Below are 24,910 nucleotides of genomic sequence, written 5' to 3'. Positions count from 1 at the left end.
GATTTGTCCGAAATGGTGTAGGGTTTCTTGCCTGAGCAGGGGGTTGGACTAGATGACCTCCAAGGTCCCTTCCAACTTTACTACTATTACTATTGCCTAAAAAAATTGTAATTTAGAGTTTTAAACAAGAAGATTAAAAACTGACACAAAGCAATAAAAAGTAGGGAAGGGGGAAAAAAGAAAAAAAGAAAGAAAAAGCAAAAAGTGCGAGAAAAAGAAAAAACGTTGAAGAAAACAAAGATGTATAAAAAGTAAGGCAAAGGTAAAGATTTCTCTGTCCAGTCATGGGGTGCAGTGCTCATCTCATTTTCTTGGCTGAGGGAGCCAGCACTGTCCAAAGATGTTTTCTGTGGTCGTGTGGCCAGCATGGATACATGCCAAATGAATACGGAACGCTGTTAACTTCCCACCAAAGTGGTACCTATTTATCTACTTGCATTTGCATGCTTTTGAACTGCTAGGTGGGGCAAGGAATGGGAGCTCATCCCGTTGCATGGTGTTCAAATCTCGAACCTGGACTGTCAGCTTTCCAACTAACAAGCCTGGCATCTGGGAGACTGGAGGCTAAAACATATGAGGAACGGTTGCTGGAATTGGGTATGTCTAGTCTAATGAAGAGAAGGATGAGGGGAGACATGATAGCAGTGTTCCAGTATCTCAGGGGCTGCCACAAAGAAGAGGGAGTCAAGCTATTCTCCGAAGCACCTGAAGGCAGGACAAGAAGCAACGGATGGAAACTAATCAAGGAGAGAAGCAACCTAGAACTAAGGAGAAACTTCCTGACAGTTAGAACAATTAACCAGTGGAACAACCTGCCTCCAGAAGGTGTGAATGCTCCAACACTGGAAGTTTTTAAGAAGAGACTGGACAACCATTTGTCCGAAATGGTATAGGGTTTCCTGCCTGCCTGAGCAGGGGGTTGGACTTGATGACCTCCAAGGTCCCTTCCAACTTTATTATTATTAGTATTAGTATTATTAGTATTACTATTATTATTATTAATAATAATGTTAGAAGCAACCTAGAATCAAGGAGAAATTTCCTGGCAGTGAGAACAATTAATCAGTGGAACGACTTGCCTCCAGAAGTTGTGGATGCTCCATCACTGGAGGCTTTCAAAAAGAGACTGACAAATAGGGTCTCCTGCCTGAGCAGGAGTTGGACTAGAAGACCTCTTAGGTCCCTTCCAATTCTGTTATTCTGTTATGTTTCCTGTCTGGTTTACCTGGGAGGACTGACTAGGAAAGTCTAGAGCAGTGGTGGCGAACCTATAGCACGGGTGCCAGAGGCGGCACTCGGAGCCCTCTCTGTGGGCACACGTGCCATTGCCCCAGCCTCACCTCCCCCCATGACCACCTCCTCTCCAGCAGCCCCCCTGAAGGAGAGTTGCCCCTGAGTGTGGCCCATGCGGCTCAGAGCAGCCAAGGACATGGCAGCCAGGCAGCGTAGACAAGACTCTGCACTCACACCCCATTGTGCATAGTTGATGCTGCAGGGCGCGGGCAGAGGGCATGACCACCATAGCACTGCTGGGCTGCCTGGGAGATCTGTGGCGGGCCGTGGAGGCAGTGAGTGGCCATGCGGGCAGGTGGGGTGGGGGATGGTGGACGGAGCGGGGTAGGGCAGGGGGTGGAGTGGGGGCTGGGCCAGTTTTTGGGCACTCAGTCTCTAAAAGGTTCATCATCACTGGTCTAGAGGCCTTCTCAGAAAATAAGAATGGTGGGAGTTTGCAACTTGGTCCTTTATTAATAATTGTGCCATCTGTCAAAAGATAAGATAAATATAAGGTATAGAAGGGCTTAGATTTTGAATATCCTTGTGGGAATTTGATGGAAAAGATTCTTTTACTTGACATCTTCTGAAGAATGAATGGGAGGACGATCCACTTTAAAACTGCTGTTCAGCTAGAACTACTTAGAGTGAAAAATATATTGTTCCCATCAAGCTTGCTGTGAAAAGAAAAAAAGGCAAGCAAGAGAAAAGAGAGGGACAAACACATCTATACGTCTCTGGCACTCCTTTATTTCAGAACTGTACTGGATCCGTTTAATCCAAAAAAATTTTTTAAAAAAACCATTCAGGTCATATGCACATAACATACAAGGCAAATCCTTCTGCATAAAAACATGGTTGTTCCTGAACTTAGGGAACAAAGGGTCCTATTAAAGAATAAAGTGAAAAACTTTAGCAAAGTGTAGGCTATATTTGGCAAACATTATACTGCAATGTAGCAAGAGCTTAGTCCAGGATTCAGGAATCTGTGTGAACCCAGGATATTGGGTTCATGGAGACAACCCAGGGTTAATCTCTCTGGATAAGCACCCCAAACACTGCTTTAATCCAGTGGTTCTCAACCTGTGGGTCGGGACCCCATTTGGGGTCAAACGACCATTTCACGGGGGTCGCCAAACAACGCAGTCCGCCATTTTTTCCCCCTTAGCTGTACTACTCCCTTTTATTCTATTGGCTTTTGAAAGCCAATAGAATAGACTCTCTTGAATAGAGTCTAATTTTATTGGCTTTCAAAAGCCAATAGGAATTGTCCAGGCTGTCTCTGCCCTGCTGAGCCCGCCAAAAGTCCCATTCTGCAAACGATGCTGTACCAGTTGAGTAGTCCTTGACTTACAACCGGTTGAGTAGTCCTCGACTTACGACCGGTTGGGGGTCGCGGCTTTAAAAAGGTTGAGAACCACTGCTTTAATCAAACCCTGTATCTGCTGCTTGAGGCAAAGAGCTCATTTTACCTCATGTTATAGTGGACCTTCCCAAACTGATTCCTGAATCCATTTTGTTGGCTTGGGAAAGGTTGACTAGCATCTTCCCTGCAATTAGGAAAAAGTTTTCTTTTCATTCCCTTCTTCCAAGAGGTTGGCGTAAGGCACACACTGAAGTGTGAGGCATCCGTGATCAAACAGTCTATGTGGTAGTTTCCCCTTTGAACACCAGGTATCTGTCTGAGGGTCATAGCAATCGAGGGAATCGGAGTCCACAATGGCATTATCCACCGTAAGACAACGGCCACCCGTCAAGTATAGCTTCTTGTTGATGGCTGCTACTCCATGGTGCATCCGTCTTTCCTTCATGTCTGCACACTTCACAAATTTATTGTCTTTAGTATCATACGCAATTACTCTTCGGGTGTACCCTGGAGGAAAACCAAAAAGAAAAAAGAAAGAAAAAAAGCAAATTTGTGAAATTCATAAGTCACAGGATCAACAAGAACGTCTCTGGAATGGAAGGGAAGTGTAATAGAATCCAGATAGTCTTCAACTTACAACTAAAACTGAGCTCCAAATTTCTGTTGCTGTGAGACAGTTGTGAATTTTGCCCCATTTTACAACCTGTCTTGTCACAGTGGTGAAGTGAATCACTGCAGTTGTTAATTAGTAACATGGTTGTTAAGGGAATCTGGCTTCCCCATTGGCTTTGTTTGTCAGAAGGTCGCAAAAGGGGATCACATGATCCCAGGTCACTGCAACCATCATGTCAAACCTTCAAACACTCTGAATACAGCCATGTTTCTTCGTTTTTCGGTTGCCACAGCAGTGGGAGGAAGAAGATGCATTCTTATAGTTTAGTCAAAACAATAACTTTTTTGTGGGAACCAAGGTCAAGCAGCCTAAATGTTTGGCGGACTGGAGCTACCATTAGGAAGCCCGCCAAAGGTGGTAATTGGGGATTGTGATTTATGACACACTAAAGGGTGGGGAGTTCAACTTTTATTTTGTAACCTTGGGGGGGGAGGGGAAACTTTCAGACTTGGTTTCACCTTTGTTCGTGCTGATATTATGTAGCCATTAAAATTGTTCTTTGAGGAAAGCAATTGCCTCAGAATTCTTATTTCTACTATCGGAACCATGACACATTATAAATATGAACCAATTGCCAAGCGTCTGAATTTTGATCATGTGACTCTGGGGATGCTGCAATGGTCAAAAGTGTGAAAAACGATCATAAGTCACTTTTTTCAATGCCGTTGTAACTTTGAAGGGTCACTAAACAAATGGTTGTAAGTTGGGGATTACCTATGGGAATTGGCGGTGGTTAGCAGCAACATAAACCTTGACAAAGCAAGTTGCTCCACAGGGATTCTTTTTTATCTGGGTTCTTGTGTTGAGCAGAGGATCAATGCAGTGGTATCCACAGAGTTTGTGTGTCACCATCAAGCAAGATGGAGGGAGGAGTTCTGCAATGGGAACTCCACCTGGTGAGACTTACATCATGATGCACCACCTGCCATATTGCTTTGACACTCCCCCACCTTAAACGTGCACCTCACTGACTCAGTGGCCTAAAAATGATTCCTTACAAATAATATTACTGTGCTCTCTATTTTTGTGATTTATTCTTTCTATTACAACCATATTATTATGCTCTTCCCTTGCATGGCTTGGACTCAAAATAGGCAGACCTGTTACACCATTATGACATTATGCTTTCATTGTCAGAGAAGATGTAACAAAGACAGTGCTTAGATACAATGCAGTAGATGGCTCAATAATATCAATTAGAATTTGTGAGAAACTCTTTAATATGAGGGTGATCCACGTTTCTGCTCATTCCACTAATGCAGAAGATCAATTTAATGTCCAAGCTGAAATTGATTGAATTTGCAAATGAGATGCCTCGGGGGGTTGTAAACTTAAATGACAAAGCTGAAAATAGTAAAAAAGGAAAATGTAATTGGATTGCACAGTCTAGGAAAAAGAAATGAAGCAAGTTATAACGTAGAACATCATCAGAGTTGTAAGGAAGCTTGGAGGACTTCTGGTCCAATCCTTGCTCAAGCAAGAGGAGACCTTATACTATTTCAGACAAATCGTTGTCCAATCGCTTCTTAAAAACCACAGTGATGGAGGCAAGTCATTCCACTGATCAGTTGTTCTAACTGCCAGGAAATTTCTTTTTATTTCTAGGTTGCTTCTCTCCTTGCTTAGAAGATGGTTGCAATCTCAAATTGGTGTGCTAAACGATTGTCCAATCTCTTCTTAAAAACCACCGGTGATGGAGCATCCACAATTTCTGGAGGCAAGCCGTTCCACAGGTTGATTGTTCTCAGTGTCAGACAATTTCTCCTTAGTTCTAGGTTGGTTCTCTCCTTGATTGGTTTCCATCCATTGCTTCTTGTCCTGCCTTCAGGTGCTTTGGAGAACAGGCTGACCTCCTCTTCTGTATGGCAACCCCTCAAATATTGGAACACTGCTATCATGTCACCCCTGGTCCTTCTTTTCGTTAGACTAGAAAGGACATCAGTTCCTTCCTATCCAATATTTCCTTCATTGCTAACACAGTCCTCAAAGAACCAAAATGACATGACTGTCGCTAAATGGAGTACACATACAGGTTGTCCTTGACTTGTAACCAGCTGTTTCATGATCATTCAAACTTACGAAGGACTAAAAAAAAAGTTACTTACATCTTCAAGGTTTCAACTGTTGCACCACTCCCGTGGTCCCGCGACTACCTTTCAGACACTTGGCAACCAGCTCACTTTTTTCAATTTTATTGCAGAATCCTGTGGTCACGTGACTGCATTTTGCAATGACTTTTGCCATTTCCCAAGAAAAAATGCCCATCGGTGAGTTGACTTCAGACTTACAGCTACGTGGTTTGCTTAACAACCATGGTGACTTGCTTAATGATTATTGTAAAAATGAGTTCCCAACTTACGACTGCAATGACTTATGAGCAAATTCTGGGCTCAATTGTGGTTGTTAAGTTGAAGACTACTTGTAAATGAAATTGACAGTATTATTGGTATAAACAGATGGAAGAGATCAGTTATAATAGCAAAGTCACAACCAGGTGTGATTGTGAAACCGATCAGGTGCAAATTCCACATCAGTCCAAAGTGGAAGAACAAACCCAACAGTAACTCCATGAGTAATCTTGAGCTTATAGGCACCATTTTAAAGGAAAACAATGTTCTGAACTCCTGAACCATACCGATAGGGAACCAGAAGTACCGTGGAATGAACTCAAAGAAATTGTTAAGGATTAGTGTGAAAAGTAACTATCTAAGATCAAGAAATAGAATAAAGCAAACTGGATTTCAGAACAGACCTCAGAAGTTGCCAAGAAAAGAGAAGCTGAAGCCAAGAAAAACAAAAATCTTAGGAAAGAATTTAACAAAGAATTTCAGAAGAGGCAAGAAACAACGTTACAATGATCTCTATAAAAACATCAAAGATGGAAACAGACACAGAAAATCAAAGACAGTCTTCCAAAAATCTCCAAACTCAGAACAGAATAACACTTGGAAGTTGGAAGGGACCATGGAGGTCTTCTAGTCCAACCCTCTGCTCAAGCAGGGAACTCTATACCAGAGGACCCCAAACTTTTGGGCACCAGGGACTGGTTCCATAGAGAAAGGTTTTTGCATGGACTGGAGGGTATGTGGTTTTGTGTGCTGCCTGCATCCCACGGATGAGGCTTTGCTTGTTTCTGTGGACAGGTTGCTGGCATGCTGCGGCATGGTACCAGTCTATGAACTGGGGGTTGGGTCTCCAACCTATACCATGTCCTATACCATTTCAGACAAATAGTTGTCCAATCTCTTCTTTAAAATATCCAGTGTTGGAGCATCCACAATTTCAGGACGCAAGTCATTCCACTGATTAATTGTTCTAACTGTCAGGAAATTTCTTTTTATTTCTAGGTTGTTTCTCTCCTTGATTAGAAGATGGTTGCAACCTCAGATTGTATGCTAAAGGATGTCAGTGGACAGATAATAATTGATTCAAAGAAGATGAAACAAATATAAAAGAAATATACTGAAATTCTGCATAGTAGAGATGTCAACATCCAAGATACCCTAGGAGATACAAGAATTTCTAGTATAGAAGATAATGTTAGAGGAACATTTCTGTTGTTACCAGATTGGAAAGCTACAGAAATTGATGAAATATGGCAGTCAAGAATAGAATAGAATAGAATAGAAATAAGGAATAGAATAGAATAGAATAGAATAGAATAGAATAGAATAGAATAGAATAGAATAGAATAGAATAGAATAGAATGGAGTGGAGTGGAGTGGAGTGGAGTGGAGTGGAGTGGAGTGGAGTGGAGTGGAGTGGAGTGGAGTGGAGTGGAGTAGAGTAGAATAGAACAGAAATAAAGAATAGAACAGAACAGAATAGAACTGGAAGGGACCTTGGAGGTCTTCTAGTCCAGCCCACTGCTCAAGCAGGAGAACTTATACTGTCTCAGACAGGTGAAGAGAGGAGCTAGGAGCCTCTTTCCACTTTTGTCAAAGAGATTTTTCTCCTTTAGAATCAAATTTCTTTTGTAGTCTTTTCAACAGCTCATTTTATCAACATGTTTTCTTTTTCTAAAGTTGATTATAATATAATCACCTTAATATTTGGTAAAAAAGAAAAGAAGAATGATTGAAGAATGATAATGTGTCTTCATTGTGTCCTCCAAAAAATATCCTATTGAATTTAATCTAAAGCTGGTAAACAGATCTGCAAAACTATTTCTCTAAACTAGAGCCATGGTGGCACAGTGGATAGAGTGCAGTACTACAGACTTACTCACTGCTAACTCCAGCAGGACTCAGATTGTTGGGGGCAATATGTTGACTCTGTAAACCACTTGGAGAGGGCTGTAAAATCACTATGAAGCAGTATATAAGTCTAAGTGCTATTGCTATGCTACTAACTATAATGCTTTATCATGTAATGGATCAGCTCAAAACTAATACAGAATCAGATATCATTGCAGTAAATAATAAGAACTCTATTTAATTCAAGCCAAGTGCCACATTGCTGTGGTTAATAAACTCTGTCTTGTTTTGATCTGATTTATTCAAGGGAAACTTGACATATATTAGATGCTTTTTGAAAAATACCAAAAATCTGTTTGTTATTATTGAGATTTTTTTCCCCAGTTCCAATTGCTCGATAAGCCAGGAACAACTAGATAATGTTATGACATACTTACTTGGTAACTGAAAATTTATCGGTAGTAAATCTCTTTGCTTTAAAGGAAAATGAATTATGTTTGAAATTAGTTGAAATGTTTGTGCTTTTTCTTAAATAAACCAAAATGCTTATGGCTTAAGCTTGTCAGCTGAATCATTGGCACAAAGTTTCAGAATAAATAGAGGGCAAGGTCTAGTTTTTTACAAGCCTTGTACATCTCTACTATGTTCACATTTTGGTCTCTTGTATAGAAGTGTTGAAGGAAAAGTCTTCATCATGGTTCAATCTAAGCCGGGGATAAACAACATGGCGACTGCTTTAGAAAGACGTTTGCAGTTTATTGAAGAGGAGAGCCAGACAGAAAGATGGTTCTGGAAGAAAAGAGGAGTGAGCACATGTAGGGAGTGGATTTTTATACCCTCTGGAGTTTTTTTGGGAGTTGTTTCCTATTCCTGTTTGAGGCTTTGTATTTCCTGTGTCATGTATTCTGACCTGAGTCTGGGTGTGCTCTTTGGCATCTGTGGGTTAATCCTATTGTGTCCTGTCTTAGAGTTTGGGTGGGATATGTAGATTTTAGGAATCTTTGTCTTCCTAAGCTTCTAGCTAGGGGCCTCCAACCTTCCTGCATGATTTACATCTGCATTTTCATAGAGCTGGATTCTGCTTGGGAGAGAGAGACTTGGGACTATTAAGAAAACTGGGCATGCTTTTCTGCCTCTTTAAAATCCTTTGAGAAAATATATTTTTCTGCCCTTTTAATATTTCCTTATTTGGGGGGCTGACTTCTCACAAACTAAATGAAAAGTTTTGGCATCAGAGATTCTTACTGTCATACCTATTATCATCAAAAGTGTTGCGTTGGCTTTATTAAACCCTCCCGGTATGGGATCAATATTTCAGAAGTAAAACATGGAGCAAAGCTTTGCAGCATATTTTCTCTAACAGGTTTCAACCACATTATTCCAAGGTTTCATCCAATATTATCTCTAACTATTCCACTCATTTCTCTGTATGTTTTGCTTCCTTTCTCACTTGTCATTCTGAATAAAAGTTGTGCAAAACTTGCTTGCATCAAGGATTGTGAATAATCTGTATTAAATGACGCACTATGAAATCGTAGGCAGAGAACAAAACATAAATTGAATTTAACATAAATTAGATTCAATACTACTACTGTGATAGATTCCACAAGATATATTCAGGCATGCCAGTTGTAGGGGGGGAAAAACCCTACACTACAACATCAAGCAGAAAGAAATCGCTATATTTTGGGACACCTGCATGACAGTGATTTTCAACGTAGGTTACCTCCAATGATAAAAATCCGGTCTCCAATCAAAACTGCTGGTGCACAGACGTTTTTCACCATCCTGGTCTCCATTCGGAACCACATATTCCTAGATACATGATACACCTGAGAAATACAAAGGGCCTTATTATTATTTATTCTTAGCGCATGGCGTTTTTACAATAGCTAAGAAACACAGTGCTATTGCAGGGTAGTAGTTCGCCTGTCAGGGTACCAGCCTTGTTGTAAGTGCGTCACAGGAGGACGAGCGGGCATCGCACCAGAGAGAAAGACCAGTGGCTCTTCCTGCAGCATCACCCAAGGCTCTCTCCCTTCCTGGAGCTGCCTTGCAAGCGGGCACCGCAACCAGGAAATCAGAGCCATCCGGAATCCGACTGCCTGCACAGAGCACCAGCTTGTCTCCCCACCAAAGTGGTACCTATTTTATCTACCTGCATAGAACATACTTTCGAACTGCAAAGTGGGCAAAAGACAAGGCAAGTGATGGGAACTCACTCTACTATGCAGAGTTAGGGCTCGAACCGCTCAAGGAGAGACCATCTCCAGGGTCATTAAGCCACTGAGCCACCACACCTCCGTACACAGGGCATGAAATGGATGGATTTGAGATGAAAGGACATCTCTAATATTAAATCCATTTTTTTAAAAAAAGTGAAAATACTGTACATTGCAAATGGAATAGAATAGAATAACAGAGCTGGAAGGGACCTTGGAGGTCTTCTAGTCCAACCCCCTGCTCAGGCAGGAAACCCTATACCAGGGGTCCCCAACCCCCAGTCCATGGATCAGTACTGGGCCGCGGCATGCCAGCAACTGGTCCGCACAAACAAGGAAAGCCCCATCCACAGGATGCAGGCAGCACACAAAACCACATACCCTCCTGTCCGCGGAAAAACCTCTTTCCACGTAACCGGTCCCTGGTGCCCAAAAGGTTGGGGACCCCTGCCCTATACCATTTCAGACAAATGGCTGTCCAATCTCGTCTTAAAAACTTCCAGCGTTGGAACATTCACAACTTCTGGAGGCATGTTGTTCCACTGGTTATTTATTGGGTTGAAATCATTTACCTATCGGGCAAATAGTTACCAAATTTTGGATCCAGTTCTGGAAATCCAAATAAATTAGTGGGTACAATCAAGTGAAGCAAGACCACACTTGACTGACTGCCCCAAAACCACCAGTCAGTTTCCATCCCCAAGTATGGACTTCAACAAGCATCTCCCCAGTTCTAGTTCAATTACTGAACTACTATCCTACAGGTAATCCTCAACTTACAACCTCAGTTGGAACCAGAATTTCCATTGCTAAGCAAGGTGGTTGTTAAATGGGTCGTGGCAGATCTTAAGACCTTTTTTGCCATAGTAGTTAAGTGAATCGCAGTCATTAAGCAAATCTGGCTTTCCCCATTTGTGTGTTGGTAGCCAGCAGAAAAGGTGGCAATGATATGATGCCAGGAAGCTGCAACTGCCAAGCATGGCAATTGCCATGTGCCTGAATTTTGATCAGGTGATCATAGGGATGCTGTGATGGTCATAAGTGCGAGGATTGGTTGCAAGTCACTTTTATCAATGCCATTGTAACTTTGGAAACTAAACGAATGGTTTAATTAAGTACCTATATACAGTACTGCTTTTAGCTTACAGGATGGAAACTACCACGGATGTGTACAGTCATTTAAATGCATAAGAAACTGAATGGCATTTGAATATTCAGCTCCATCCTCATTTGTGTCGGTGCCCATCTATTTGTGTGTCAACTAGATTCAAACACACACACAATTTAATACCATTCAGCAGTTGAGAAATGAAAAGAATGCTAGAGCTTGTTTTAGAGTCTTATTAGTGCATCATTAGCTGTTGCATAAACATAATGGGAAAGTCAACAGTTCACGTATCTTGTGAGCTATTTAACAGAAACCTGAATCATGATGGCCACCAAATGCTGATAAAACATTTGCAATGGACATCTGGAATTGCCTAACTTTCTGGAGGTTTTTTTTTTTTAATGACCACCCATGATTAAAATAACAGCTGGTATCGAAACAGTTTGTAAATTGCTTTTTTATGAAACCAAATATTTGAACTTTTTACTGTACATTATAAAACGGGAAGCTGCCTTTAAGATGATATCCTCGGTTCCTGTAATCACCAGCCAGCACAGCCACTGAATGACAGGAGTGAAAATAAAATGTACAAAAGCACAGAGCTGAGAAAACAGGGCTTCAGAAAATTCTAGGTTTAAAAATGGAAAATACTGGTGTAATTCACACAACGTAACCCTAAATCTGAGTTGGCAGAAACAATTTCCGTACCCGGATAACAAACTATGGGTAGTCCTGAATTTATGACCTTAATTGGGGCCAAAATTTATGTTGCTAAGTGAGACATTTGTTAAGTGAGTTTTGCCCCATTTTACGACTTTTCTTGCCACAGTTGTTAAGTGAATAATTGCAGTTGTTAAATGAATCTGGCTTCCCCATTGCCTTTGCTTGTCAGAAGTTTACAAAAGGTGATCACACTACTCTGGGACACAGCAACCATCATAAATTTGAACCAGTTCCCAAGCAATGGGGACACTATAGTGGCCATAAGTGTGAAAAACGTCATAAGTCACTCTTCATAGTGCTGTTGTAACTTTGAACAGTCACTAAATGAACTGTTATAAATCGAGGATTACCTGTATGTATGAGAAAATCACATGGGGCTATCTTTATTATGTTTGCAAGTCCAGAATCTTGGAAAGAAGGAATCAAACCAAGTTTAGCTAACCTGCCCCCCCTTTTTTTGTCAATCTGGTTGAAATTGTGGAGGTGATCTCCTGTGTTGGACTTTTAGCTTGTGTGAAGGTATTGATCTGCTGCAAACTTGAGCCCATGAAGCAGGCAGGAAGATATTGATTTGCTCATATTTTATTAACTTCTAACAGTTTGCAGCTAGAGAAGTTTGTAAATATAAAATAACAACTGACATGATGCTATGTTTGTGGACTTCAAAAGCAGGCCTAGATGACCCTCTAAGACTAAGTATAATGCAGCCAGGGACAATGAGGTAGGTCAGTCTAAACAGACAAGATGGCAGCCACAACCATGTGACTGAAGCCCCACCCCTATTTTACTGATCCCTGGAGGACCAGCCTCTTTTGGACTCTTATAGCCAATAAGAACAAGGGGTCGGGATTCCTATTTCACAGTTGCAGCCACCATCTTGATTTTTTTTTTAGTCCCCTCCGTAGATGCCCTTGGACACAACCATTCTAACTAGTCCTTCTTTTTGTTAAACTGGCATTGGAATGCTGAGACAAACCCACATTTGCAGTTGTTCCAAAAATTAGCCTTTGACCGGCCTCTGCACTAATCTGCATTACAATTATAGATTATTATTACTTTTTTGTCCATTCTGCAATATTTACGCCCCTCCAGATTGAATGTGGCAAGTAATGGTGGGGCCTCTTAGCAAAATGACATTGTGGCTGTTGCCTAAGCTCTTAACAGCAACATGATTGCAAGTATAAATAAAAAGGGCTTTTTATGTGGTTTGTCAGGAGATGGAAATTTCAGCTTAGCCAATGAGTTTGGTTATCCGCTGCCTGGCATCCAAATGTTTCTCAAAATAATGGAAAGGTTCTTCTATTTTCTGCTGAGAACATTTTCTTAGCAAAACATAAGAATAGCCCAGAGAGTTTGAACCAAAGGCAGACATGTCTGGAAGCATGCAATTGAGATAGCCCAAGTGAGATTATCAAGAAAGGACATTACCTGTATTAGCCTGACTGGGTTTTGCATCAGATCTTCCCCCCCAAACAGGTAGATTCTTTGGTCTTTGGCAGATACAGCAGGATGCAGAACTGCAGTAGGAATATTTGCCATGTCTTCCCAAATGTTGTAGATGCTATCATACCTTTCCATGGAATTTAAGATGTCCCGGTTCATGCCTATACCTCCGATGGCAAAGATATAGTTTTTGTAGGCCACACTTCTATGGGAATAGCGTGCTATTAACATGGGCTCTATCAGCCTCCATTGATTAAGTTTGAGTGAGAAAATGTAAACATTATTGCTGACTTGGTTCCTCCCATTTCCTATAGGAATTCCCCCCAGAAGATAGATATTACTGTGCAGACTCACTGCAGAGGCCTTATAGACACGGGTTGGATACTTAGCGAGGCTCAACCATTGATTTGTCTTCTCATCATATAGCAAAACATCCCTTGTAGTTTGTTGATTGTCTTTGCGACCACCGATTAAGAGGAGAAATTCCCGACATGAATAGCGCCGAGGAACATGCCAGATGGGTTTGACGTCAGGGGCACTGACACTATACAATGAAAACATCTGCTTATTTGCAAGTTCTAAGATATTTTGACAGTCGGGGGATGACTGAATGAGAGAGTCATTGGCTATGAAACGGAAGAAGAACGTTGGATGGACATACTGAAGCCTCACCTTTTTGAACAAGTCTTGAATATAGCCTTGTCGTGCTTGAAGATCATGCCTTACCCAGACCATAATAGCCTCGAAAACTTGTTCCTCCTCTCCATAAAGTTCATCATTCCCAAGATAGTCTATCAACTCTAACACGCAAAGTTCTTTCAAGTCTTCAGAAGTGGCTACTTCAGGGAAATACTTTAGCGCCATAGCTTTCGCTTTCTGATTAAGATCCTGACAGTGGAGGATTTCAGAAAGCCTGCTCAGACTGAGGCAATTTTCTGGAGAAAGCTGATCCTGGAGGTAAGCTGAACAGGCTTCGAAGAGTTTCATGTACTGAAGCATGGAAGCAGTCTCCATGAGGCTCAGAATGTTCTCGTGAGTCATGAGGACCTCTCCCGTGTAGACGTAAAGGATAATAGCATGCAGAATGCCAGAGTCCATTCCTTGGAGGTTGACTTTTTCCTGGACGCTCTCCTTAAAGTTGTTACAAAACATGGCCTTGAAATAGGGGCTGCTTGAGACAAGAACATTCTTATGACAAGGAATTTCAATGTCGTTTGTGCACAGAAGAACGTCAGTTAGGATTCTGTTTTGTCTCAAGTCGTTCAGTTGCTTTAGGAGATCAGATGAAAAATCTTGGTCTCTGAACAGCAGGCCTTGGAGAGATTTTTCTTCCATGATGTAAACAGCATCCAAAAGAGAATTCTTGGGATTACTGTATCAAAAGTTCTTCGGGGTGCAATGCAAAAGTCCCCTTGAAATAAAGTCCATCTATTACAGAATGGGGAAAACAGCTGCTTACACCAACAAAGAAGGTTTAAAAAGTATATATACTGTATATAGGTAGTCCTCGACTTAGAACAGTTCATTTAGTGATCGTTCAAAATCCCAGTGGCATTGAAACAAGTGATTTATGATAGTTTTTTTACATTTATGACCATTGCAGCATCCCCATGGTCACGTGATCAAAATTCACACCCTCGGCAACTGACTCATATTTATGGTGTTTGCAGCCTCCCGGTGTCATGTGATCACCTTTTGCAACCAGCAAATTCAATGGGGGAGAGCCAGATTCACTTAACAACCATGTTACTAACTTAATAACTGCAGTGATTTACTTAATAACTTAATAACTGAGGCAAGAAAGTTCATAAAATGGGGCAAAATATATCTCACAATTGCCTCGTTTAGCAACAAAAAAATTTGGGCTCAATTATGATCGTAAGTCGAAGGACTACCTGTATCACATTCCTCTTACAAAATAAATCTGATATTAAATATCAGTTCTCAGCTCCTAATAGCCCAATGAGTTAAAAATAGATTAATTTTTTTTAAGGACTAATGTTTCAACATGCTTGCAGTAATCAGTGATTCAAAACCAAAGCAAAAAAAATTGTTCATAAGGAAGAAACGCTTTAAAAATTCTGGGCTATTTAACATTCCTCCCCCCCTAAAAAAAACCCTTAGTCATTTCCAAAAAAATGTAACTTTGCAGAGCAACACAATTAAACTAAGTTCCTTGCATCTAAGAATGTATAGGGGACATCTTTTATTTTTATTTTATTTTACTGGGAATTGCTTTGCTTTCAGATCAGCCCCAAACAGGAGTCACGGGTTTGTTTTCTTTGCACGATTTCAAAGTCTGCTAAAACATTGTCCCCAATCTTATAATAAGCTAGACTATACATCCGCAATAAAATGCACCCAATGTTTAGCTTTTTTTTAAAAAAATGCATCAGTTTCAGTTCTAAAAGAACAACAGATCATAGAAAAGCCCTCTACTTTTTTAAAAGGAAGACAGCTGCTAGCCGACTTCAGCCCACTTCCACCCCATCACCCCATTCTTCAATGAAATGTACAAAATATAACCTGCATATATTGCAACTGAGAGGCTTAAAAACCAACAACCCCATAGCAAATTTCTCCAAGATCTAATGGCTTTTGTTTGTAGTAAAAATCGGGGCAGATCTGTTTACCTTAATCCTTTCCCAACCTTCAGTGTCTCTGGCTTGTTTATTCTCTGCTGAAACTTTCCATGCCTATAACATGCCTCGGAAGATTAATGTTTGAAAAGCAGAGGGAGAAGAAGCCATGAAACCTCCCTATATTATTCTCTCGCTGTTGGAAGGATTCATTGGGGATAGTTTCTAGGTTTGTTTAGCATCACCGAACTGTCCTTGCTTTTCCAAGAGGGGTTAGCTCGAGGTACCATCACATGGCACTGGGTACATTCCTGAGCTAAGAATAGGGATCCTTTCCCCCCAATGTTGCTACATGTGACTTTCCAATTGCCTGCTCTAGCAACCAAGGGGACGCAACTCTGCCCTGCCAAGGAGTGCGCCTGTGCCAAGTGTTTGCAAATGAAAATATAAGAGGAGATTAATGATGGGACATTGGCCAGAGGCCTGGCTAAGTGGAGGAAGAGGGCCCAGAGGTTAGTAATGCTAAAGGGCATAAACAATCCGAAGCTTCTAGAAGGCATTTCTCGCTGTTTGTTTGTCCCATGTTAACCCGTCTTTCCTCTAATCACTGTCTGTTAGGGAGGAGGTTGACTAACTTAGCTGATCAGGGGAATGACGTAGACCTCATCTACCTAGACCTCAGCAAAGTCATGAAATTCTCTTTGATAAAAACATAAAATACGAACTAGATCAGTATCTTTCAGACTTGACAACTTTAAGATGTGTGGACTTCCACAGAGTTACAGAACAACAGAGTTGGAAGGGACCTTGGGGGTCATCTAGTCCAGGGCTTTTCAACCTTTTCACAGATTGTACCACTTTTAGGACATGACCAAATTCGAGTACCAGCGGTGCTTAGCAAGGTGTCAAAAACTTGATGACTAAAAAAATAAAGGGGGAGGGATTTTGGACTTACTGGTTAGATTCATTTGTTCTTATAGAAATGGCTAGTTTATAATATTATGGAAAAGTAAAAAGTTGAGGTTCTGTGTTCATGCTTCCTTCTTAGCGCAACAGAAGTCAATGCCTTTGTTTTTCTTTTTCCCTTCTGCCCCTCAATTTTTCCTTTTTCTCTCACCCTTCAAGCTCACAACCCCTCTCCTCTCACCCTTTGCTAGCAGAAGCTTCTCTCTCACTCCCATTCACTCACACGTTGCTTGCAAAAGCCTCCCTATGTCCAGTTCTGGGTACCTGTCAGACTCTCAAAATTCTGTTATTATATCCTGTAACAATAGAGTTCTGGTAATTTTTGTGTTGCCCGTTTCTGACTGATAGCAGTACCATTCAAAAAAAGGCACTCTATGTTGGAGTGAGTTCAAAGGAAGACCCAAAGGAGATTTTTCACGAGGCAACTGGACTTTCTTGTTCTTTTTTTCTTTGAAGACATTTTGCTTCTCATTCAAGAAGCTTCTTCAGCTCTGACTGGATAGTGGGGGACCATCCAATAACTTCTTGACTGTACAGTCTAGAATAGGCTGTCACCTTAAATGCTGAAACGTCCTTCATTGGAGGTCTTCAGACATAGGCCAGAGATGCTCTAAAGCAGAGGTTCTCAACCTTTTTAATGCCGCGACCCCCAACCAGTCGTAAGTCGAGGACTACTCAACTGGTGCAGCACTGTTTGCAGAGTGGGACTTTTGGCAGGCTCAGCAGGGCAGAGACAGCCTGGACAATTCCTATTGGCTTTTGAAAGCCAATAGAATTAGACTCTATTCAAGAGAGTCTATTCTATTGGCTTTCAAAAGCCAATAGAATAAAAGGGAGTAGCACAGCTAAGGAAAAGGGGAAAAAAATGGCGGACTGCATTGTTTGGCGACCCCCATGAAATGGTCGTTCGACCCCAAATGGGGTCCCGACCCACAGGTTGAGAACCACTGTTCTAAAGAATTCTTCACAAAGCAGGAAGCTTTTTGGTCCCTCCACCTCCGTGATTCAAAGGTGTGAATTATTACTCCAGAGGAAACCTTTAGTAGTAAATTCCTGTACTAGTAGGGATTGAAATAAATGATTTTCAAGTTCTTTCCAATCCTTACATTCTAGTGTAGGATGGTTGTCAAAGAAACATCTACTATGTGGGATTATAATGAGGTTAGAAGCATCCTAAGTCAAGGTAAGCAGAGTTAGACTGTTTTATTAGGTTTTAAGCAGCAGGTAAGTCAAACTGTTAATCCAGGGGTATCGAACTCGCAATGTCACGTGATGTGTCGCAACTTTTTTTCCATTGCAGGCAATGGGGTGGATGCAATTTTGCTATGACGGGCCGGGAGTTTGACACCCCTTTGTTAATCAAACAAAAAGAAATGTAAACTCCACATTATATTAAACAGAGGTATGTATCTCTTTACTACCTGTGGCAAGTGAATACTTTCCCCAAGACAAACAAAAGGGATATTTTTGAGTGCTGGATTAGAAAATGCTATTTTTTTTTCAGACTTTAATGTGCTATAAATGATATACATGGGTAAGTAAGCTGGCCAAAAACATTGTGGGATAACATTTTGTGTCTCTGTGTGTGTGTGTTTTGCAAGGCTATATTAAGCAAATGAATGTAGGAAAAACATCACATGGAAAATGTAAGCTGTAGTTATTGTACTAGATTCATTAGCAAGATGATATTCACATGGATGCTATATAAACGATCAGCAACATTAGAGCATATCATGTATTTTCACATCAAATTTGCTCTGTGTGGACATCACGTTGGCCATTTTGATTCAGATTCAAGTCTGGCAACCCCAACTGACCTCTGAGCTACGTGGATAAACAGTCTGCTTGAGTCCCCTCAATAGCAATTCCTGCCGACCTCCCACAGAAGGTCTTTCTAATTATGGATCTGCCTCCAATGGAATGAAGAAGCTTGAGGGACACCAACTTGTTTTCAGCTACTAATGTTCTATTTTCTAATTTCTAGTAAGGATTATTGATCCATGGCTAATAGTCAATATGCAAAAAAAAAAAAAGTAAAATATAAACTGGAGGGGGGGATAATTCTGTCTTTTTCATTAACTCTCAGTTTCTGAATTTTCCATTCATAAATTCAGTTCAGTTCATCCCCTTCAAGTTTCTACAGGTAGTCCTTGACTAAGGACAGCTGATTTAGTGACCATTCAAAGTTACAACGGCAATGAAAAATGTGACTTTTGTCACTTTTTCAGTTACGACCTTTGCAGCGTCCCCATGATCATGTGATCAAAATTCAGATGCTTGGCAACTGGTTCATATTTATGACCGTTGCCATGTTCCCTTTTGTGACCTTCTGACAGCAAAGTCAATGGAGAAGCCGGATTCACTTAACAACCAGTTTACTAACTTAACAACTGCAGTGGTTCCCTTAACGACCATGGCAAGAAAGGTCGTGAAATGGGGCAAAACTCACTTAACAACTGTCTCACTTAACAACAGAAATTTTGGGTTCAATTGTGGTCATAAGTCGAGGACTTGTGAAAATCACGTTGTGATCTTCTAAAAAAGGTTTCCACTAATATTGTTTTGTGCATTTTTCCTCCATTCTACAGGTGTTTTATTTTACCCAATATGAATATTTCACTATTTTCTCAACTATAATACGTTTTAATAGGATATATATATATATATATATATATTTACAGGAAGACCACTTCTATAGGTTTGAAAAATCAGGATGTGCAATATGGACTTAGAGAAGAAATGATTTTTTGTTGGCCTATTGCCAGGGTAGGCAACCTTGGCTCTTTTATGACTCATGGACTTCAACTCCCAGAATTCCTGAGCCAGCCATGCTGAGGGGAAAGGGAGAGGTTTCCAACCTGAGCCATACTGGCTCAGGAATTCTGGGAGTTGAAGTCCACGAGGCATAAAAGAGCCAAGGTTGCCTACCCCTGTTGAATAGAAAGTGCAAAACTGACGCATTCATTTATTAGATTTTTATTACTTTATAGGTAACTCAAGGTGGCGAACATACATATTACTCCTTCCTTCTCCTATTTTCCTCACAACAACTCTCTGAGGTGGGTTGGGCTAAGAGAGAGTGACAGGCTCAGAGTAACCCAGATGGCTCCCATGCCTAAGGCAGGACTAAACTCACATTCTCCTAGTGATTGACCCAAAGTCACCCAGCCGGCTTTCACACCTAGAAAACATGACTAGAACTTTCATTAGTTGTATTGGAACTATTTCTCCCCTATTGTAAGAAGTTGGTAGCAACATAGCTCTTAGCTACTGGCCTCACAGAGCCATTTGAGGAAGAAATCGTTTGCTTAGTGCCCTCATTTTCTTTGGGAAAGAAAATATAAAAATGGGAATTAAAGAATTTTCAAAGCAGACCTTTCATAATAAGCAGGATCTCTAGGTATTTCAGGCAAAAACATCCAAGCAAAGGAAGAAAATCAGGGGTAGTGCTTCAAATCAATCATACTCATGGATTACTCTGTTTGTATATAAATTGTATACAGAATTCTAGCATGTGGTTCCAAAGAAGACGTCCTTGACTTCTACTGCCATCAGGACCACAGTAATATTTGCATTTCATTGGAAGTGGAAGTCCTGGCTTGTTACTCTGAAAAATTCTGCTCAAATCCTAGCATTAGGTTACAGATTCTTAGAAGAATGACCAAACAAGACTCCTGGTTTTGATGTAATTTTTATTACTGAGTGAAAGAGGTCTGCAGGAACAGTTAGGAATGTTGCCTGTGGATAAACATTCAGGTTTCTAAAAATTTTGAGTTATTGTATACATACCCACAGGGATTTTGGTCGTTTTTGTTTCCTGTTACAGCATGAATGTACTCCCATAAATACAATTATTATCAGCTAGAATTTTCATCAGATTTTGGGTGCAATCCATAGCCACAAAACATCTTGGGTGGCCAGAGAAGAAGGTTGATAGAAATAAAATTGTGCTGAAGCTCTTGAAATCAGCCAGGAAAAGAAATCTGTCTAAATGCCTAAAATAAATACACCTGGATACATTAATCTCCCAGATGTATCTTTACAAGTTAGGGTTTTCCCAGATGATTTAAAGCACCTCTACATAACTGAGCAGACATTTACAAACTTTTGAAGCCTCAAAGATTTTACTGATAACACATGGTTGTCATCTTCATTTTAGATTGTGGGGAGTAATTGGGAGATCTCAGGCAGCCAGGCTCAAAAATCAAACTAAGACACAAGTAGTAGAATCTTTGCTTCTCATTATGTCCTCCATACTTTGATGAGTACAGCCCCTGATGTGTGTTATTCAAAGGTTCAAAACATGCCTTGGCTCAATTAAGATTCCACAGCTTTGTTCTTTGCTGTTTCCTTGCTTGATTTTAAGCTATTCTTGTATTTTATCTTTCCTCCCTTTGGCCATGCTACTAATTACAATCTGGCAGCAACTACTGCAAGGGCTCTATGAACTGTTGGTCAACTATCTGAAGACCTGAATTTGCGAACTCCTAATTGGAAAGGCAGCAGAATCTAGCCTGAAGGAGAACTTACAAAATGTATATTGCTTAAACAAGACTCAATGAGTCAAGAGAATATGCAATTCCTGCATCACTGACATGGCTGCAAGAAGAAGATAGAATCCCTTTCCTTCCCCTTCCCCTTCCCCTTCCCTTTCCTTTCCTTTCCTTTGCTTTCCTCCTCCTCCTCCTCCTCCTCCTCCTCCTCCTCCTCCTCCTCCTCCTCCTCCTCCTCCTCCTCCTCCTCCTCCTCCTTCCAACTGTAATGTGCAGAAGGAATGACCTTAATGGATAGGAAGGAAGAAACCTGAGCATGAGGAGAAAATGTCTTAGACAACATCCTCCCTAGCTCTCACAAATATGGAGGGAGGGAAGGAAGAAGCACATACAGACTTGCAAATTTTGCTACCATAATTTTATAATAAAATTATTCTTGGCCTTCATTGTTTTGGTTTCCTCATCTGGTATACTCTGAAGGGCTGATAGGACTTTGGCCATCTATAACAGAATTTATCTGCCTTGATTTGATGCCATCCAGACCTTTGAACTATGGTGCTGGAGAAGACTCCTGCAAGTCCCTTGGATTGCAAGGCATTCAGACAGGTCAGTCGTAGAAGAGATCAATCCCAACTGCTCTTTAGAAGGCCAGATCCTGAAGTTGAAACTCAAATACTTTGGCCACCTAATGAGAAGGAAGGACTCACTGGAGAAGAGCCTAATGCTGGGAAAGATTGAGGGCAGTAGAAGAAGGGGACGACAGAGAACGAGGTGGCTGGATGGAGTCACTGAAGCAGTAGGCATGAGCTTAAATGGACTCCAGAAGATGGCAGAGGACAGGAAGACCTGGAGGAACGTTGTCCATGGGGTCGCAATGGGTCGGACATGACTTTGCAACTAACAACAACAAAAAACACAGCATCTTTCTTTGTGAGGTTCAAAAGCCCATGAACGTTGCAGAACCTGAACATGTAATCTTAAGTGTATTGTACAGCAATGAGCTGGCTTCAGTGATATAAAAGTCATTTTTATTCAGCTTTAAGTTTGAAAATGTTGAGTAGTTCTTATGAATTTATCAAATACTATTTAATAAGTCATTTGACCAATGACTCCCTTTCTAATACAAATAGTTAAATAAAGATGAAAATCTTGTCTATTTTTCTCTCCCTTCTATTCCTCGAGGTGTTGACTATTTTTAGAAAATGTCACATTTAACTTGAGGCTTATTATTTTTGAATAGTTTTCAATTCTGCTCAAATTGCAGTTCAATTATATTTGTGCTATCTCTAATTTGCTTGTACTGTCTCTATGCTAAGTTTGGTTTAGACTGGCGATTTCAGGACACCATCAGTTTCTATTCTAAATTTTGAGCACTTGAGACATTTATAGATCAATCTCAATTAGCAGAGAATGCTACATGTGGCATGGCCCAGATTAGAGAGTATAGACCTTCTCTCTGTTACTAGAAAGTATCACATGAAAGCTTTAACTGATCAAAGCCTAGCAGAAATCAGAACCTATTGGTCTGTCTATGGCAGGGGTCTTCAAACTTGGCCCTTTTATGACTTGTGGACTTCAACTCCCAGAATTCCTCAGTCAGCGTCCCTAGCTGAGGAACTCTGGGAGTTGAAGTCTACAAGTCATAAAAGGGCCAAGTTTGAAGACGCCTGGTCTATGGAGATTTTCAATCATTCAGCTCATGGTTGTCCCAAAGGTGCTTTCCAGTAGGCAACTGTACTTTCTTGGCTTTTTCCTTGAAAATATTTTGCTTCTCATCCAAGAAGATTCTTCAGTTGAAGCTGAAGAAGCTTCTTGGATAAGAAGCGAAATGTTTTCAAGACAAAAGGCAAGAAAGTCCAGTTGCCTATTGAAAAACACTTTTGGGACTATCTATTGATCTATTTAAGTGCAGAGCTCCCCAACCTTTCCGGGCTGATGGCCCGGAGGGAAAGGGAGGAGCAGGAAAATGTACACACATACACAATGGTGGAGCTAGTGCCCGCACGCACCCAGGGCGGTGCTGGCGCTCATGCACATGTGCAAACGGACTGCTACCACCCACGTGCATGCACAAATGGGTCACCACCGCCCACGCAGATGTACAAATGGGCCACTAGTGCCCATGTGACACTGGCGGTGCTGCTAGCGTCTCTGCACATGTGCAAACAGGGCCACTAGCACCCGACTGACAGCACTAGTGTGAATGGGGAGGGTGCATGCACACGTGCGTACACTTGACAGCCATTCCTGTAGCCCAGTGGCCAACAGGCCACAGACCGGTACTGGGCCGTGGCCCACAGGTTAGGGATGGTGCAAAATACCAGCATGGAGTAGAGTTTGGGCACTGGAGTAGGAACAATGACTTATTTAATGTGTGTGGTTTTGTCTTATCTTTCCTCTGTGTGTTTGCCACAGGCAGTGGGTTGGACTAGAAGACCTCCAATGTCCCTTCCAACCCTATTATTCTATGTTCTATGTCTGTGTATGTGTGCAATAAAGAAAAGTCAAATCAGTCAGAATACAGAAATCCAACTGTTAGCTTCTTAAAAACTGCTCGAGGCTGGAGTACATACTTGGAGCAAATATCCACTTGTTTCAGCATTTATTTTCCATACTTGTTCCGTGCTTTGCTTGAAGGTCAGTCTAAATCAGGAAGAGCAAAATTGGACCTGGGAAATTTCCAACCTGGGATACCAGAGAATTCTCTTAGGGATAAATGTGAGAAAATAGCACAAGCTATTTTTCCACGCCTCTGGATGTCATTTTGGAAACTGAAAACCTGCACCAACATATACAGCAGTTGGAGTAAACCAAATCAGAGTTAGAATGGGGGATTCTCCCAAATGAGGGTATCATTATCTGACAAATTTTTCTCCTGCTGCCTAACAGACCAGCAAACGTGGCAGTACAAGAAGAAGAGTTTGCATTCTGATGGGACAACAGAACAGCCTTATCTTCCAATGCCTGCATCCTCCCATGGGGGAAGAAGTATGAGTAAACTATTTGGGCCTTAGGACTAGCCTACAATATTTTAATCCCATGGCTACAGCATTAGGCTCAAGCTAGCTCAGTGTTTCTCAAGCTTGACAATTTTAAGGCATGTGGACTTCAACTCCCACAATTCCCCAGCCAGCAATGCTGGCTGGGGAATTCTGAGCTAGCTCTATGAATCCTCCCATCCCCTGGGTGTGTTACATCTGCTCCAGATAATGCTCTTAATAGGTGGATTGTGAAACAATTAATTATGTCCCATCGAGTCATTTTTTTTTGACTCCTAGGAACCACAGAGGTAGATTGTCTCCATGCCAATTTGTCCCTAATTTGGTCTTCAAGTAATGCACTTATAGAAAATAATATTTGTAGCTCAGCCTTGGACTGTGGGGTACCTGGTGCTCTCTGAGCTTGGTGGTGTTCTTGCAGACATTTCATTACCCAAATTCATCAGTGCTAGTAATGCACTCATTGCCACTATAACTGAGTCCATCTGCTTTGCTGTGAAATGGAGATTCCTCCAAATTTGGGGGCCAGTTGCATATCTGGATCATCAAAACAGTCCATAATGAGTCACTGGTTCACTTAACAACTGTGATTTTGCTTAGCAATCAAAATGGTTGCTTAATGACCACTGCAAAAGAGTACATAAAATCAGGTTGGTCACATAGGTGACTCACTTTACAATTGTCATGACTTATGGCAATTGTATGTAATGACTTATGACTGTAATGAGTAGGCTCCATAACTTGAGGACTAACTATAAATGTTTAAATTGGGCTGAGATCTCGTTAAGGCCACAGAATTAAAGCAGTATGCTTTAATTAAAGCAATGTTTCTTTACAGACAGTCCTCAGCTTACAACACTTAGTGACCAT

The 24,910-nt window shown here is 41.1% G+C and overlaps 1 protein-coding gene and 1 long non-coding RNA gene across 2 annotated transcripts; one reads left to right on the top strand and one right to left on the bottom strand.

Annotated features, from left to right (window-relative positions):
- Positions 1–2,576: 2,576 nt before the first annotated feature.
- Positions 2,577–15,830, bottom strand: KLHL38 (kelch like family member 38). The gene is made up of 4 exons (XM_039359823.1): positions 15,637–15,830; positions 12,989–14,431; positions 9,234–9,339; positions 2,577–3,145 (listed from the first exon to the last, which is right to left on the bottom strand). The coding sequence occupies exons 2-4, from the start codon at positions 14,336–14,338 to the stop codon at positions 2,829–2,831; spliced, it is 1,773 nt and encodes a 590-aa protein (XP_039215757.1). The 5' UTR covers positions 14,339–14,431; positions 15,637–15,830; the 3' UTR covers positions 2,577–2,828.
- A 129-nt stretch (positions 15,831–15,959) lies between these two features.
- LOC120315468 lies at positions 15,960–21,235 on the top strand. The gene is made up of 3 exons (XR_005558694.1): positions 15,960–16,094; positions 17,849–17,950; positions 20,973–21,235. It is a non-coding gene; the product is annotated as an uncharacterized LOC120315468 (long non-coding RNA).
- The last annotated feature ends 3,675 nt before the right edge of the window (positions 21,236–24,910 follow it).

Source organism: Crotalus tigris, unplaced genomic scaffold (genome assembly GCF_016545835.1).
Source record: "Crotalus tigris isolate CLP2741 ecotype Arizona unplaced genomic scaffold, ASM1654583v1 scf7180000019137.2069052, whole genome shotgun sequence".
In the NCBI taxonomy this organism is placed as follows: domain Eukaryota; kingdom Metazoa; phylum Chordata; class Lepidosauria; order Squamata; family Viperidae; genus Crotalus; species Crotalus tigris.
This window is presented reverse-complemented; position numbering and strand designations above follow the sequence as displayed.